We start from the raw sequence: 19,285 nt of genomic DNA, 5'->3' as shown, positions 1-19,285 counted from the left end.
TTTTAATTTTTTAAATAAATATTAAATATATATATTAAACATAAGGAAAAGATAGTTTAAAATTTAAAATATTTCATTTATAATTCATTATATATAATTAAATATATTTTTCATAAATAAGTATAAATTATGTGATAACTTTATAGATATAAAATAAATATAAATATAAATATGAGTGATATCATAAATTTATAATAAATATATATATAACAAATGTATAGGTCTGATTTTGATTGGATTAATTTTTAAAATTAAATTTGGAATTTGATCCCATTCAATAAAACATTTCAGTTTTTTTTTTAGTTATCAGTTTATTTGAATTTCAATTTTTTAGATAAGTTTTTTTGTTTATATATGAGTAGATAGTATGAAATATCTTCGTGCCTTTTGATCTTTTGAATGATTACTAAACTTTAATGAAAAAAAATATAAAATTGACTTGATTTGATGATTGAAAAGAAACATAAGAATTGAAGTTATGAGAAGAAAAGGGAAGAGTTTGAATCATTCTCATTCAAACAAAAATTAATATTTAATATTACCGATAAAAAAAAATCTAAAATTTAATTACACGTAAATTTAGGAGAAATGATAGCAGACACTTTTGATACTATGTTTTAGTGCACCCTTGAAGTTGAGTGTGTATTCCGTGGAGAGTCACAGCAAGCTATTAAATTGAGATTCACTTTTGGTCAGGCTTGCCGCACTTGGTTCCAAAATGTTTCAGTCTTTTGCCCGAAAGTTCTTCCCATCATAAATACAATATATCTCATGAAAGCAATTGAAGGTGACTACGAAATTTGGCTATAGGCCTATACCCTCTTAGGATTGTGATTCATCCACATAAATTACATTAATTGCTTCAGTTGGGTAGCTAGCTATAGGTACAGGTAATTTCCTATTTGCTTTTACTACACTGCTTAAATTTCTCTGATAAACTTCAATGATAAAATGCCTTTATAAGTGTGTCACTCTGCACTTCATTGATCACAGTCCCTGGAGAAAAAAAACAGTATCACCATATATACCTAGATGAGTCCGTCAAAATCATTAAAAATAAAACTACTCTTACACATGTATATAATATTTCATCTGCATTAAAGGTAATTACTTTCCCACTTATTAAAAAAATTATTTGAAGTCATTCGATTTTGTTAATCTCAAATAAAAAATAAAATTATTTTTAAAATATTCTTAATTAAAACTTTATATTATGAATAAAATAGAGGTACATTTAAATAAAAAATATTTTAGGAATTATATCATTAAATAATAGTAAAATTAATTAGACATACTTATACTTGAGTCTAATATATAAAGTAATTTGTTTATTTATAAATGAGTCAAGAGTAGATACTATATTAAGGCAAGTGGATTTTGGTCGTTCTGATTGTTATTTGTTACAACTATTTTATATTAATTAACATAGATAATAACAATGTGACCTACTTTCAAATTGAGAAAACTTCAACTCCAACTTCCATTTCCAGCAATGGAAAGTATATAAAGTGCAATAATCATGCATGTTCCAAAATGGCCTCATGCATGTTCATCTTCCTACTAATTCTACTGCAATTTCTTCATGGTTACAATATTAGCTGCAATATTGCAACAATATATCATCATAACCAAAACTGTAATAGACGTACGGAATAAGAATTTCATTTCATGAATAAACAATAATAATGTTGTTGTAACCCTCGGAATATACCAGGTAGGTGCGTGTCTTCAGGGCATGAAACTGAAACCGTTCTCTGGTCTTGAGGTTGACTGGTTTTGGTTCCATTGAAATAATTCAAGTTGGAATTGTTCAACACAAGGAATCAGAGGTTGGAAAAAAAAAAGCATAATTAATTTAACGTCCAAATTGTATTATGACATCGGGTTTTGACCAAAATGAAGTGACATCTAGCCATCGAGGGACTTTTAACATGAATTAAATATTGTAATCTCACATGTTATTTGTGTCCCTAGCTTGATACACACTAGTTTCGTTTTGGGTAGACAACTTTTTTCGGATGGACAACGATATGGCGGCAATATGTCTTTTGTCAAACATGAATTATGAAGATGCAAAAAGAAAATATAATTAAAATATGTTATACTTAATTTGGTTCCTCGAGGGTTGCATGAGGTTATACTCAATTTGACAATATTTTATCAATTAATTGAAATTTGTTTTAAATATGATTTTTTTAAGTAACTATTATAAAAGTCTATATATATTCTTTATATAATAATAACAATGAGAATTTTAACTATATAACAATCAATGATTAGATTATTGTGTACAAAAATATACATATTATGAATGTATTTTAATTAAATTCTCATGTATGACCTCGTTAATTGTTTGTAATTTTTATCACAAGAACGTAAATTACATCACCTCAATTTTCTGTCTTCTGTTTTTTCTTTATGATTGATTTTTATTTTTAAATTCTTTTTCATTATATCAGTGAGTAAACAAAACTTTACTTTCTTTTTTATTTTTGTTTGAATCATATGTGTTTTCTATCAAAGACAATCCAACTCGAATTCAAAATTCTTGCTTAAACTAAAACAATCCTACATTACTTGATCCACACTTAGTGTCATCGATGGTTTTCTTTTATTATATTTATAGGGTGTTTTGATTTGAACTCAATAAAAAAAAATGAATAGATCCTATATTTTATTTTAAAGATGATATAATTGTTAGGCGGTCTTTTCATATTTGATGATAAAACACGCAATTTGATTAGAGCAATGTTGATAAGCCCATCTTGGCTTTATGTTTGAGTCCACAATCAATGGTGGCTATAAAGGCCTACCCTAAGTTTTCAGGTATAATCATAAGCCCATACTCTACCATTTAAGTTCCAAGAGTAAAAGTTAAGGGATTTTCTAGGGGCATCCAGTATTCTTTTTCTGGGACACCAAAACAGTAAAAGAATAAAAATATCTTTCACTTTTTCAAGGATCGCCAATTCATGAGTTTTTTTATACTGTGATCCGTTTTTTTTTTTTTTACAGATTATCAATCCGTAGGTCCATACCAATTGTCAATTCATATTGGACCTACCGATTTCCAATCTGTATGTGGCCCATAGGATTTTTTTATTTTTGTTTAAAAATAAAATTTATGTTATACCCTCTTGTATTATTAATAGAACACTCAAATCAACTCAGTTAATTTTTTTGTTTCAATATTTTCTATAACTACAAAATCAAATATATTTTTAAATTTGATTTCAATCATTATCTTAAACTAACATTCTTTTCATATTTTAAATTTTAAATTTTAGTTTTAATATTTTTTATAACTACAAAATTAAATATATTTTTTAATTTAATTTCAATCATTACCTTAAACTAATAATCTTATCATATTTTAAATTTTTGTTTCCATATTTCTTATAACTAACAAATTTAATATATTTTTAAATTTGATTTCAATTATTGTCATTGTCTTAAACTAACAATTTTATCATATTTTAAACTTTAAATTTTGGTTTCAATATTTTTTATAACTACTAAATCAAATATATTTTTAAATTTGATTTCAATCATTATCTTAAACTAAAAATCTTATCATATTTTAAATTTTAAATTTTGGTTTCATAATTTTTATAACTAACAGAATTATTATACAATTAAAAATTATGTTTTAATATTTTTATATCAAATTTTAATTATTACAAATTTTCATTTAAATATTTATTGAAACTAAAAAATTTAAATCATTTTTAAATATGATTTCAATATTTTGATAAGTAACAAATTCAATATCTTTTAAATATTTGTTTCGATTTTTTTAAAAAGTTAGACAAATATAATATAACAATATTGAAAATTAATTGTTTCACCAGTCTAATCTTAATTTTAGCAATCTAATATAATCTTAGTAATAACTAATATATTTTTTGTAAATAAAATCAATACTTAACATATATATCATAAAAAATTATAAAATTTCACTAACATTACAAAACAAAATTACACTATGAAACAATTTAAATAATAATTGACAAATTAAAAATTTCCAGAAAAAACAAATTTAGAAGAAGAAAAATTGGAAAAAAATTATTCAACAAAAAAAACTATATGGATCAACAATCTGTATGGTTCATACGGATTATCAATCTGTATGATTCATACGAATTGTTGATTCATATGGGGTTTTTTCAGAAAAATGCCATTTTTTTTTATGGAGACGAAGAAGAAGAATCACAGAGGCGTGGGAAGCGGAGGAAGAAGAAAAACTGCCAGGAACAATCATGAATATGAATGATGACAAGAAGAAGAAGTGTCGAAAGAAGAGGAAGACAAACAAAAAGCGGAAGAAGAAGGTCATAGGAAGAGGAAGAAGAAGATGAATGGGCCAGTTGTGATCGTAGGAACAAGAAGAAGAAGGATGCACGCGCGGTGGCGGTGGCCGTAGGAATAGGAAGAAGAAGGATGCGCGTGGTGGCAGTAGCCATAGGTACAGGGACAAAAGGAAGAAGAAGACCGTATGGACACTGTAGTTTTATTTATATTAATATGGTGAAGGGCATTTTTGCCATTTCACCTTACGTGCTGGGTGTCCCAGCAAAAATTAGGTACACCAAGTAACTCCCGAAAGTCAAACGTTAGTCTAAGCCCATTAAACGGTAATTGGGCCATTACATGAACAATCATTCGATCACTAAAAAAATGTAATTAATTAACTTTTTGTTTAGGCAATGTGAAAGTTATTATGAAAAGGGTGAATGTATTAAATATTTAATCACCCATTGAAGTAGAAATAGACAGCTACTTTAGTTTCTTTTACATCAATCTTCGATATTATATTATTAATTAATAATTAATATTATCGCAACTAAACCTCTCGAAAGCTGAGTTTTCCACAAACTGTTGCCACAAAAAAAAGGGTCCTTCTATATGAACATATAGCTCTCAATAGATTGAATTTTGATTGGTTTGAATGAAGCTAAGCTAATTCATTTATACATTTAGTACAAAATTCGTTCTTTTGAGTAAAAAATACTCCGTCTTTTGTGAAGAAAAGTAGTTATTCTAATATAAACATGATTCATTACAATGAATCCGTGTCGCTACAAATTCACATGATTTTTTAACTTATTACTTGACGAACTAGACAGATTTCAAATTCACATGGTTGTTCTCAAATTTGTTGTGGAACTAGTTGATGCTTCTTTAGTCCTTGTAAAAGTCTGCAAGAGAGAAGTTTTCTTTTGTAGTTATGCATTAATATTATCTCAATGTTTCTATTAACAATTTCTTTTTGAAACTTGCAGTAAAAAAATTGTTTTTGAAATAATCATATTGATTTCTTCTCCTCAAAAAACATAATTACATTGATTTCTTTACCTTTTATCTTGTTTTGGTCCAAATCAAATAGACAATTATAGATCCAAGTCCAACATTACTTCTGGTCGATATATATCCAATATTCGTTGGGCTTTTGCTACATACACGCTGTAATTTTTACTAAATACACTCCCCTTCATCTCATTTTTAACTAGAGCATCAGCTACAGAGTTAAATAATCTAAAAATGTGGCTGAAATTAGTCTCTTTTGTTTTCTCTCTTACGTCCACCAATTACTATTAACATTGATGTCTCTAATTGCAACCTTTTTTAATAAGTTGAGTAGGTAATGACTGATGACTCCCCTGTCTCTAATTTAATTTTATCCATTTTGATAAAATGGCGGTGCCGAAGCAAATGATTCTGGCCAGTGACTGGTGTTGCTGAAGTAAGAAAGGTCACTCATTCTTCTGGTGCGTCAACCTTATTTTTCCTTAAAATCAAGCTATCTATCTGCTTATAATTCCTGAAGGCAAGTAATCAACAAGATTTTTATTTGTTTATTCTTATTCCACTCCAATTTTATTCCATATTTATTGATTGAACCTACCCATCTGTTTATAGCTTTTTGTTTGTTTATTTCCCTCCACCTTTGGTTTGAAGAGAAATCATATAACATCTTGTGGTGTAACATCCAACTATTATGTCAACTTGCAGATGCTCAGTAGAGACTAGTGAGTCAAGATATTGCTGAAATTTTAACAGGCAAGCTTGATATTGAGGTCTAGTTCTTCTGTTATTAGTTTTTTTTTCCACCTTTCTCCATCCCTAGTCTATAAATAAATGAAGAAATATTGTGTCAGAGCATCTCCAACGCAGATGTTTCATAAATTGCTTAAAATTAAGCAATATTGCTTAACAAGTTTTTACTATTGGAACATATGACTTGGCAGTGTGTTGCTTATATAAGCCACAATTGCTTAATTCATTCTTACCAATTAAAGAATTATTTTTCAATTATAAAATTTATTGTGGCTCAAGTTAAGCGTTCACTCTAACAACTTTAGCATTGGAACAAATTTTTGTGTAAAGTTTTTAAATCTATGTGACATTGTAATACTCACAAATTTTAGATAAACAACTCATTTAAGCAATCATGCATTTTAGATGTTCTTACAACTCAAAGAAGAACCTCTTATTACCACCTCCCCAACAACAACAATAACAAAAGAGAACGTCTGATTAGCTTTTTGCAACATTACTATGCTGGTTGCGAATTCTGCAAGGAAGTTGATCACACATACTACAGGAAGAATTTTAAAAAAACTTAAGTCAAAGTCAACCCTAACTAACACTAAGGTCATGAGTCTTTATTGATTTTAGTGATAAGTACAATTGGAAATACTTTTTGATTTCTATACGGTTCTTGTATAATACAAACGCCGTGGAGCAATTAGAAAGAATCGACCTGCTTTAAATAGTCATTAAAAGAAATAACTTTTTATCATCTACAAAGTGACTATTAAACGCAAGTGTTCAACCACGAAGATGATTTGCCTGAGAAGTAACTGCTTTAAAAAGAACAAAGAAAGAGAAAGAAAAGGGAGTGAATGAAAACATTAAATGGCTTGTTGTCTTTTAAAATGTGAATCATTGATACCTAAGTATAATCTTGTGTGTATATGTTTAAATCTGTTGCAATCTCTGCCTATATTTCAGCCAGAAAATTTGGAGTAGAATAAGACTATATTCAAGAGGGTTAATGAACTGGCTGCAAAAAAGGGTTGTACTCCATCTCATCTTGCATTGGCTTGGGTTCATTACTAAGGAAAAGACATGTGCATTATTCCTTGAATCACCAAAGTTGAGAACTTTAATCAGAGCATTGGGGCTTTGTCCGTCAAGGGTGAGATATATGGGGATGGTTTGTCAATTATCTACATGGAAGGATTCTGATACTCTTCCACTTTCTTCTTGGAAAGCAGCATGATAAAGTGCATTGCTTAATCTTATACTAGCATTTGCTGATGTGTTTTAATTAGCTTCTAACAATTGATGTGTCTTTATTAGTGGTTTGAACTCTATGGTAGATAATTCCATATGTGTGTGAATGTGTATGCATCAAAATAAGTACAGGCTATGTATGGCATGACTTTTACTTGACTGTAATTGATTATTGCCCTGGCAAATTAGCTTGAGTAATATATCTCAAAGAAGTGTATGTTATTATTTGAGTACAGCGGGAGTGAATATTCACATCTACATGATCTATGGATCAGTATTTTTAAAAATTTAAACAATTGATTTTGTACCAAGAGTTTTCGTTTGCACACTTTTCTACTTCAGAGGATCTAGATTCAGAATGCTATCACAGTATCACTTGGAAGCTTATTTGAGCTTTAGAGATGTTAGTAGTTTCTTTCTAATGTTATTTTTATTTGGACTCTTTGATAATAAAAATTAGTTTTTATTTATATCACTAGATGATTCTTAACATGCTGTGCTCGTGAAGTGCAAGTAAGCTGTAGAGAATTTGCATACTTTAGCTTTAGACTGAGTGCTTACTAAGATATTCATTGAGGATGTCTTATAAAACACTTGTAGCATGTTTGGATAACCACTGGAATTGATTCTGGGACCCAAAGTCAAGGTGAATATTGAAAAAGTGGAAGCAACTATTTGTTGTTTTGGCTTTCAATTCGCGATTTTGAAACTATGGGAAAAATTGAATCTAATCCAAACTTGATATTAATCTTCCTTTCATTGGATTTCCAAGTGTAAAGGGATGCCTCCAGCTTTTTAGGTGTATTTTTTATGAGCATATATACAATAAAATAAAATAAAGATAAATAAAAGATAACGACAATTTTATATGGAATTACATATATTTTTATGTTGAAATCATGAAATTGTTAGACATCATTGTTTCATGTGATACAACTTACACTAGACTCGTTAGTAGTCATACACCTGGTCATACGAGAGGCCCCAATTATGAGTTTATTGTCTGTATATGTAAGAAGGGAGAAGGTTTTGCCACGTACAGCTTAGGTAAATCAACAATTTGAAACACATGCTTGTTTCTGTGCAACATTCCAATTATTGTCACAAAGCCACCTTCCTATACTTTATCTTCCCAAATTATAAATTTTTTAACTGCTATATAGATATATATATTTAGAATAAGCAAAAATGCATACATGTACCAATTATGCATCGTCCTCTGCCATGAACAATACCTCTCCAGTTTCTAATCAAACAGTTTTGAAGATGCAGGATTAGAATTTAGATCTTTGAGTAACAAATACATAAAGACGCTAGAGTTATACATAATGATTCGTTGAGTTTTTTTCATTCATGAGTAGAGAATTACATATAGAAATCAATATAAACTAGGAAGTTAAGCTAGACAAAAATTTGAAGTCAGATTTTCAACAATAGAACAATTGTGCTTATGTTGCACTTTCCAAATACATCAAGGACACTGCAAAAGGATTTTGAGACAAGAAATTCATGTCATTACTTCTAGAAATTAGCTTATGCATAACCTAATTTTAGCTTATGAAGAAGTTTATTTCATTTTTTTTAATTTTCTTCTTTAGAAAAGTTTCTTGGAGTAGTTTGTCCAAACATACCCTTAATTTATGTTTCTAAAAACATCAACACAAATGTTGAGGCAAGGGGATTATATCACTTATTTCAGAATAGATTTTCATGATTATTTATAAATCAGAAAGGTAATTAGGTTACCTGTCACGGAGTTGTTTATCTTGTGCAAGAATTATACCTTAATTTATAATTCACTCTCTCCTTCCATCAAATACTTTATTGTTTAATGTTACTTTCCATGTCTTTTTGACCAACACTATCACCACCCCACTAGCAAATCTTCCACACAGTGGTTGCAGTGTAAGTCAGTGAAGTAAAACATCAATTTTTTGGTAACTACCATTCGCAAAGCTTTAGTTACTTAAACTACTAAATACTATAAATAAAGAAACCTAAGCATTCTTTCTTTATGTGCATTTGTGGGCCTGCAAAATGCTAAGTACTATAGGATACCAAAATGCCATTGTGGTATTTATTTGCATCCCAACACTACCTATAGATGGATATTTCTATGCTTGCTGAAAATGTTGAGACATATAGTAGAGAACAATGTCATGGAATGTAAACATTCTCTACAGGTACAAGTGCTGCTTAAGAAGATGACAGAACAACTTTTCACAAGTTCTCAGCATTTGCTAATTGATATCACACTCAACTTCAGATACCTTAACCAGTAAATTAACTAAATAAGAAAGTAAGATGTTAACATAATGTGATTATTATAAACTACAACAAGAAATGAAAGATCTTAGAGATATTACATGGGTTCATGATCAATATACAATTTTCTGTCTAGAACAAAAAGAATCAGACTATAACTTCATGTCAACATTTATTTATTCTCTCTACTTTGTAGGGAGCTATCTAATAGAGCCTAGCGTATCTACGTGGTGTGGAACACTTCAAACCGTTAAACACAGTCAACCATGTGACAGAGAGAGAATGATTATTCTCTTCGATGTTGACATTTTTATAAAAGAAGTATGCAAGATTTTTCTCATTAACCTTTTGATCGATAGCATTTCATTCGATTCTGCTTTTCATGGAGAGAACAAATAAAAACTTCATTTTCTCATGTCTATAACATGTAAAAAGTAAAGAATATTGTTGTTATTAAAGTGAACAAAAGTAGCATTGTTGTTATTATTGTGAGTGTGTGTTGTGCATTCTCTAGAGTACCGACAATCACTTAAGCAAACTGGTTTTATACTCTTATTGCAATTGCAAAGGTTTTTAAACTTTTCCTATTTATTTAGTTTTTTTTAATAGAAAATGTTGATCAGTATGAAACCGTTTTCATAAAATCTGCACAATTGGTATTTTTCATCAAAAGCTTATTTTATATTTTTTTTAAAACGATTAATATTTATTTTACGAAAGGTATCGATCCACGTCACTATTCATCATTTAGCGTTGTGCAATTCCTACTAAATAGGCAGAATATATAGCGTTTTTATTTTTTAATCTATTATATTTCTACACATGATGTATTTTGTTTATTATATTCAGACCCTACCTTATTTATTTATTTATTTTGTATACCTCACAAAGTATACTTCCTTCTCTTCCAAAATGAAGGAGACTTACAATAAACAAATAATCAATCTTCTCACCAAGCACGTTTTCCAACGAAAGGAATTGTTAATAACTCCATCCACTCCATAATCTCTTGTCAAACAAAGTTTTGGATTAACCTATTCATAAAACTCCCGGTACCCCACGTGCCAAAATTTAGCTTCTTTTGTTCGTATTGCATTACTTTGAATGGATTTTGAATAAGCAATCCAATAAAATCAAACAGGTGCTTGATAGCTAGTTTAATAAATTAGTTGCATGAAAGTTAAAATTATTATAAGAAATTAGATTTTTTTTAAATTTAGATCATATGTATTTTTTACTTTAGGAAATCTTGTTCGAATTAAGATAGAATTATTATGAACCATAAAAAAATATTTTAAATATTTAATGCAAATGCATATTTAGGTTTATTTGAAAATACCAACATGAAGTTTTGTTTTAAAACAGAATGTGGAGGATGATTTTTTAAAATATTATGAATTATATATATAAATTAATGCATATAAAATATTGTTTACTTTATATGGTCCAAAACCTTGTAATTAAGCTAAAAAACAAAAAAGTTAATTAACTATGTAGAAAAACAAAATTTGAACATCAATTTAATTCAATTAATTTATTTTGTTGGACTGGAATTTTTGGGCAACCCTATTATTATTCTTTAAAAAGAAATGGGTACCAATCATAACATGTGTAATTGTAAATATATTTATTAATCTGGTTTGTGTTATGTAGCATGACATGACTTTCATTAAACTGATTCATATATATTTTAGTACACGGGAACAAGAAAAAAAAAAAGGTCACAGAATTAGGGCTTTATGTATGGCTAGGATATGAGGTATTGCTTAATAGTTAATGATATCTTTGACCATTGTATTTTATTTTGTTTTCATAAAAAAAAAGTTGTGCTTTATTTGTAATCTGTTTTGGCATGATGTAGTGGGACCTATTTGGATTATGCGTAATAAAATTATGTTTTAGTATTTTTATTTTAATTTCAATCGTGTTTTAGACTTAATAAAGGTAAGATTATAACTATGGTTTAAGCCTAATGTTCCTTTCCCGATTGATGCATTGATCCTGTAACCTATCTCTTTTCTTTCTTTTCCATTGAAATGTTCTTGTGAAGATCTTGTATCTGGGTTAAAGTACTCATTGTACCCTGTTTCTAAATATAATTTTTGCTTATAAAATTTTAGGGCTTTTTGTTCATTTTTTAAAGAATAAAATTAAATTAAAAAAAAATATTTACAAAATTTATAACAATTGAATTTTTAAACAAAATCTTTATAAAGGGTACATTATAATATTTTTTTTAAAAAAAAACATAACATTAAATTTTTAAAGTTGAAACAAACTCGCCTTTAATATTGAAGTGGATTGGACATCAAAATTTTGAGAAGAGGATTGGACATAACTAATGACATAAAAACTGGCAGTAGCCATTTCCTAACTTGAAACGGCACTGAAAGGTACCACCTTAGCGTTGATCAACACGATAACACTCAGACGTGCAAAATGCAAACTCTTTTTTTTTTTTTTCTTACTGTAAAAGGTATTCAAGATTGAATGACCTTTTTACTGTTTTCATTTCATGTTTGTACTTTTTTTTAGGGTTTTATTATAATGTACCCTTTAAATTTGGTAATTGCCAATTAATTATCACTTATTAAATATGTTGTTTTAAGTAATCATGAATTAGTTTATCAGTAAATCTTATTAAACACTTTCATTTAAATTAGGTAGCTTATGAACTTCTAATTTTTTTAGCTTCTCTTATCTTATAATAGTTTATAAGTTTTCAACTAGTTTATCATTTAGTTTTACACTGACTTTTATAGGATTGACTATCATGGAGAATATATTTATTATCTGCAAAAGAGATATGCAAATACGTTTCTTTTCCTTTTTATTTTTATCTGCTCCTATAACTATATACACGGGAAAACATTTTTTTTTACGAAACACATAATTTTTTATGAATATATTATGCAGTGTCATATTGCAACTGCATATACATGTTTGATCAAAAGATGAGATTTTGTTAACTCTATTTCTTGGAACGGTTATGCTCTGAAAGTGTAAAAGAGGATTTCCTAGTTTGATATAATCATTGAACAACTTGCTTCTATTTCACAGGACGAATGAAATTTATATTTTCATGCATTTCAACAGTCTAGGTCTTGTATTGAATATTATTTAAATTTTGGAATAGCCATTTGGCTCCATTTTGGTCATCAATTTTCATAGGCAATGGACACCATGCTTGTGGTAGCTGCTTTTCATTAATTCAAATGTTTATTTTATAGTTTGTGTCACCAACATAATAATGTGGGGTGGGGCACGTTTTGGCCCTTCATGTTGGATACCTGTTAGTCTGAACTTTTTATGTTCCAATTGCCATAAGAAAACCAAACATACATCTTTAATTATAAAGATGTAGCAATGTACCTCTGTGAACTTGTTATCAATAAAATCACTTCTTTCAGATTTGAGATATTTTTTTTTCCTTTTAAAGTGTTTGAACAGTTTGGTTTTCCACATAAATTTATGGAATTGATGATAACCAATAGCCAGGCATAATACACATTTTTCATATAACAAATATTTTTAGTCTGCGTTGTCTTAGGTGGTGCTTAATTATGTTCTCTTAATTAGTATTGATTTAGTGCGTGTTTGGAAACTCGTTATTAATGAAAAAATCGCGTGGATTTTGCTCATAAACGTGAAAGCTATAACTAATTGCTACCCAGTTATCGAATCTAAGTCGCCAACGTGGAACCAAACATGAAGCATTCATATGCATAAATATTTCCTCCACAAAATTTTGGTTGCTCTGTTTCATTCAGGACCAGAAGTCCCACCATTGGTAATCATCAGTGGTTGATTGGCCTAATAGATCATTGGATTCAAAAGCATTCCAATCTTCTGGTGAAGTCAAGGAACCATCAACATGCTTAGCAAAATTCAGAAGGCCATGTTCATCTTCTAGGCCAAAGTCTTCCACCTTTATGCTTGTGTCATCATCAGACAGAACACCAAGTAAATGTTCTGATATTTCCATTGATGGGCTTGGCTTTCCCTCAGCTTCACATTTCATGGTGCCTCCATTTTCTGATTCACTGTCCATGCTGTTTGCTGCTTCAACTTGTGTGCATCTCTGACCTGGCTCCATTGGCTTCTGCATTAGATGATTCAGCTTCTGCAGCTGTTGAAAGTAGACACCAAAGTTATTACCATTTAATGTAAAATGGATAGAATTGTATTTATGGCAAAACTTAGATATAATTCCTTGTGTTTTTAGTGTTGTTTTTTCTAATCAGAATTGAAGTTTCACTTCGTTAATCCAGGTAATCTTTCAATACATATCTTTATTATGCGGATTATCAAAGCGAAACTTCAATTCTGATTGAAAAAGACAATAGCAACACTTAAGGAATTGTATTTACCCTACTCATTTCTAAAGAATATACTAATTTGTATTGTATAAAGTACCTGAATTAGTAATGTTTGATTTTCCTTCTTAAGAGCTTCAAAACGGGAAGCCAAACTGTTGTAATTGGATTGGAGTATGCCATAGTCTCTCTCAAGTTGCTTTGACTTCCACCTAGCCCTCTTGTTCTGAAACCATATAGCAACTTGCCTTGGCTGCAATCCAAGCTCTCTGGCCAGCTGCAACTTCTTTCTAGGCTCAAGCCTTGACTCTGATTCAAACATGGTCTCCAATGATTTGATTTGTTCATCACTGAACCTTCTTGTGTTGTTGTTTCTCTTCTTTGATCTTGATGGGGTGGTGCTGCTACTTGTGTGAGTTTCTGCCTCTACACCTGCTGAATAAGTATATTCCATGTTGTGTGACGCTCACTCACTTGCTGGGACTATAGGGCCTTGAGTTGAGGAAATAGGTGAGTTTGGTGATAGAGGATTTTTTTGGGGTGTGTGTGTGTTTAAGAGTAGTTTTGTGATATGCACGTATCAATTGGCTTTTGCTTATTGGAGTTCCTATCATGGTGGTCAGAGTGAAGTCCCCAGTTGATGGCTTTATATCCAAAACTCATTGGTCCTGTTGACACCTCAACATACAATATTCTTCCACCTGTACATTGTGAATATTACCTATTTTTCTATCTTAGTGATGTTTATGCTTATATGTATTTCTTTATTTTTATCTCTAGCTTTTGAGATAAACTTTGTGCACTACTTTTGGTTCTCATTCTTCTGAGCCATTTTTGTTGGCTTGGCTTGTGTGGCTTGCTTTGCTTGGTGGTTCAATTTATAATTTAATAATATAATGATATATCATAATTAATTGTGTGATCACATTGCAGCGTACTCTTCAATCTTCATTATTTATCTTTTTTAATCTCAATTTTAATGATTTATGTGAGTGAGAATGCTGCATTTGATATTCATTTGGTCGTTATCACTGTCATCGTTCTTTTAACTTCTAGGTTTTGTCCTAGAGAGTTTTGTCGGTTACATGAATCACGTTCTTCATTATATTTTAATTTATGTTAGTTTAATAATTGCTGCGGCAGCTTAATGATTAATTTAGTATTATTGACACCATTTTTCTTTACTACGTAGTATATCTTAGAATATTAGTATTACTTTAAGAAATCTTCTTCGTTTAGACGTTTAGTCAAATTTTCTGTATTGCTGCTGAGAAGTCTCTGCAGTTAGCATGATTCATGTGGATCTTTTTCGTTCACTTAATTAAAAGCACCTTAACAAGAGGCAACAAGGTAATCATGTCTGCGTTTCTGATCTTGTGTGTAAATAAAAAATATTGAAAAAATAAATATTTTAAACTATGATATTGGTGAATGTGTATTAATCTTTAAATTTTAGAAAATTAAAATTATAAAGCACTTTAAGTTAAATTAGTGATGAATTCACTCTTCCCTACTTTAAAAACACACTCGTTTTAAAAATGACTTTGTACTATAAAGCTCTTAAAAGAGTTTACTTAAAAGATCATGTTTGATAAAACAACATTTGGACTTTTGGTGGCAATAAATTAAAAGTTGTACTTAGGAAGCAATTTGATACCACTAACAACATGTTTGGGTATGCATTTTGGAAAAAATGGATCCGAGTCTAGTTATTAGTAGCTTTGCCTCTTTTTATTATTTGACATGAAAATTCCCAAAGACATGAGTTAAAATTGCGTGTCTAAACGTTAACTAAATCTAAGTAAGAAATTTGGGGCATCATAGAAAAGATCATTGTGTGGTTATGACATTAAAGCTAATGCTCGAGTTTTTTTTTTTTTATCAGCAAAGTTATTCTTAAGTTTGTACATATAAGAAATTGTTAATTGTTTTTAGTCTACTGCGACAAACATTTATTTGAGACTGTTTGTATTTAAAATTCATTTTTTGGAACTTCATTAATTCAACTCAGATAAACTTATTTAAGGAGGGAAAAGCTTTCTTAATATTTGCTTTCCTGTTTATAAAATTCAAATACAGAACCTTACTTTAAAAGAGAAACAACATTTTTCCTATTCATACCAACCAGTGTTGGCCTTATATATAATCATCTAAGAGATTTTTTTTATCTGATGTATAGGATATGGGACATTAAATATATATTTTAAAATATTTTTAATAAAAAAACATTCTATTTTTATTCTTATAATGCTTTTTATTTAATTTTTGCATACTGTATATAATAATAATAATAATAAATATCTAATATGTCGATAAATTTATATATTATTCCACACGCCCACAGAGTTAACTAGCTACCTGATGAACGGCCAAAATTAGTATAAGACAAAGGCTCAAACTTTTAAAATCACCTGAAGGAAAAGGTCTGATTAGTTGCTTTGTAATTAAAAAATACATGGTCATTTGTTTTAAAGTTGTGGGAAAATTAAAATAGATAAATATAATTAAGATATATGTCTATCAATTTTAATAATAAGTTTTATATTAATATATATATATATATATATATATATATATATATATATATATATATATATATATATATATATATATATATATAAGTATATAACCCTGTTAATCAAAACTTCTTACTACTGGTTTGATATACTCACTATCTTATTCTATTAAAGTTGTCATAAATTGGTTTGATAAGATAGAAAATAAATTCTCAAAGTTGCTGACACCATAGTAATTAAAGTGTGTGTCTTATTGCATGACCTTGGAAGATACTTGATTATTTGGAGAAAAAAAAATATCTGACCAAATAAATAGGTCCAATTGAATTTGGGCTTATAATTTAGTCCGATTTTGTCTGTCAAACCAATTGGCTTGTTTCTATTTAGGTCACATCTCTTTTTATCCAACCCATATGATTTAATCTATTTTAACAGCTCTAGTTAATAATAGGGACCAAAATTTAACTTTGAAATGGTTGTAGGAAACTAAAATTTAAACTTTTCTATATAGGAAAAAGAAACTTAAATTTGTGCTAACTACAAATACTAAATGAATAACACAAACAATAATTGACATAAATAACTGACCCATAGATATGGAATAAATTATATTGAGAGAAAAATATTCAACTTATATACATTCATAGTTCTCGACAATTATTAGTCACTGCTTTAGTTCTTGACAATTATTAGTCTCCGCTTCCAATGATAGATATTTCGTACCAATGTCTTGATAAAAAGAAAAAATATTAAATGGATTACTAAATCTTAAATTTATTTAAATAACTCAGGACTATATATAATTTTAATAGTAAAAAGGAATATATTAATGCAAACCTTTTTTACACCTTAAATTATATTGCTTTCTCTTATTTTAAAATAGAATTTAATTTTTTTACAAAAAATCTAATAATATTTTATTACTTTTTTCTACAACATCCCGTTCATTAATATGATGTAAAAAAATTACACTAGTATGATACATATTTTATTATATTTTTCTCTTTTGATAAGTTAATATGTATTACAATTCAATCTATATTAATGTGAAATAAATTTTTAGGTTCAAGTGTTATATTTCTTTGACTTAAATATATTTTTAAATTCTTGAATATGAGTTATTTTTTTAATCCTTTAAATTTAAAGTTACTTTTATTTATGGGTTTTTGGATTGATCTCTCAGCTACATATTCTGGTAATTTATACATTGTTTCACTTGTTATCTTAAATTTCTTTGACGTGGATCAGGAGCACATACAATATTAAATCTAAATAAAATTAATTTTAATCATTTTTATAAAAATGAAACCATTAAATTTAATTTATTTAATCTCTTGTACTCAAAGGCTGAGGGAATGGGGCCTACAGGGGCCATGACACCCCAACATTTTTTAACTTTTCATAGTATCATGTATAAAATTATTTTATGGTCCCTTCCTTTTTTTTTCTTTTAGTTCTCTTTAATATTTTTTATCAATAATATTTTATCTAAAAGTTAAAATTCTCTTCATTTTTTACTTTCTTTTATTTGATTCTTATATTTAATTTCTTATATACTTTTTCAACTTATATATTCTTTTGACTTTTGTAAGATTACAAGTTTTTTTCATTGTTGTTATTCTTCCTACTTTGTGGTATGATTTTCTTTTATTATGCTTCTAAAATTTTTCATCCTGTATTTTTTTATCTCACATGTTATTTTTTAAATGGGTGTTATAAATAAGAATACAAGGAGTAATAAAATACTTAAAATAACTTCATAACTTTTATAAAATGATGAAGTTATAGAAAAACTAACTTTTAACAAATAAAAAATTGGTTTCTTTTAATAATATTTTATTAGATTTATAGTTTCTATTTTTATTAATAATACATCTATACTTAATTAACTTTTCTAAGCATTTATCGTATCTTATTCATTTAACCAAGTATTTTCTAAGAATTTTCATATGTTACTCAAGTATCTATTTTGAAATATTAGAATAACATGCTTTGACTAAAATGAAATTTTATTTTCACTTAAATGATTTTTTTTTTTTACTTTTTTCTCCTTTTGATAGCTGTCTTTAGATGCTTATGTGTTAGTTGCATTTATTTATTAGTATCTCTTATGTTCAACACAAATTATATACTTTTTTTTGCTCATAAGAAAATATTAATTATATATTAATATTTTTACAAATGTCATGCATGTCAAATTTTAAATACTTTTTCAAGTCATGATTTTTTTTATATTTTTCTCCCTTATCTTAAATTCTTGACTCAGTACCTACATGTAGTATTTTTTTTTTTATAAACTAACATGGTGGTAAGAGTCAATTTGAGCTTAGATTTTGTAGGATTTTGAATTCTAAACTCGTGAATGAAAAAATATGATTGCAAAAAGAAATTTTATTAAAAATAATCAATTAATTTTTTAATAATGATTAATTATAAAGAAAATTAATAATTATTTCACATTAATACTAAAATTATTAAAATATATGCATACATCAAACCAAATAACGGTTAACACAGGTGTTAATATTTTGTGTTCTTTAATTAAGATGTCTAGAGTTTAATTATTGAGATTAGATATAAAATAAATGATGTTAAGAGTTTTTATGTTTACAATCTCCAAGAAAAACTAACCATTAATTTTCACCAAAAATATTTGGTATGAATATAAGAAAAATAATTATACACAGCAAAATGGATAAAGAGAGCCAAAGCCATGAACTGGAAGAGCTGGCTTGAGGCATGAGCTTATTTCATTCGGCTAGAGAATTGACAATGAGCATGAGTACGATAGGGTTAGGTTGAGTCACAGTCATCTATCAGCCCAGGGTTGTCATCTTCCCTCTAAGCGTAAGCTGACTGCCGTCTGGGACATTTTTTAGGTCTTTTTTT

The 19,285-nt window shown here is 28.3% G+C and overlaps 1 protein-coding gene and 1 long non-coding RNA gene across 2 annotated transcripts; one reads left to right on the top strand and one right to left on the bottom strand.

The window, feature by feature from the left end:
- The first annotated feature begins 5,613 nt into the window (after positions 1-5,613).
- On the top strand, positions 5,614-7,493 carry LOC102667444 (uncharacterized). Its single transcript, XR_415059.3, has 3 exons — positions 5,614-5,768; positions 6,013-6,077; positions 7,015-7,493. It is a non-coding gene; the product is annotated as an uncharacterized lncRNA (long non-coding RNA).
- A 5,716-nt stretch (positions 7,494-13,209) lies between these two features.
- Positions 13,210-14,501, bottom strand: LOC100797862 (homeodomain/HOMEOBOX transcription factor). The gene is made up of 2 exons (NM_001354861.1): positions 13,981-14,501; positions 13,210-13,693 (listed from the first exon to the last, which is right to left on the bottom strand). The coding sequence occupies exons 1-2, from the start codon at positions 14,332-14,334 to the stop codon at positions 13,331-13,333; spliced, it is 717 nt and encodes a 238-aa protein (NP_001341790.1). The 5' UTR covers positions 14,335-14,501; the 3' UTR covers positions 13,210-13,330.
- Between the last annotated feature and the right edge of the window lie 4,784 nt (positions 14,502-19,285).

This window comes from Glycine max, chromosome 7 (genome assembly GCF_000004515.6).
Source record: "Glycine max cultivar Williams 82 chromosome 7, Glycine_max_v4.0, whole genome shotgun sequence".
Taxonomy (NCBI): domain Eukaryota; kingdom Viridiplantae; phylum Streptophyta; class Magnoliopsida; order Fabales; family Fabaceae; genus Glycine; species Glycine max.
Note: the sequence above shows the minus strand (reverse complement) of the source record. Positions and strands in the feature narration are given on the sequence as shown.

What these genes read in the sequence shown, in the direction of transcription:
- LOC100797862 (NM_001354861.1), bottom strand. Translation starts at nt 14,334, where the DNA reads ATGGAATATACTTATTCAGCAGGTGTAGAGGCAGAAACTCACACAAGT. An exon ending in ATCAAACATTACTAATTCAG is followed by an intron (nt 13,694 to 13,980) that starts GTACTTTATACA and finishes TACTTTCAACAG; the next exon opens with CTGCAGAAGCTGAATCATCT.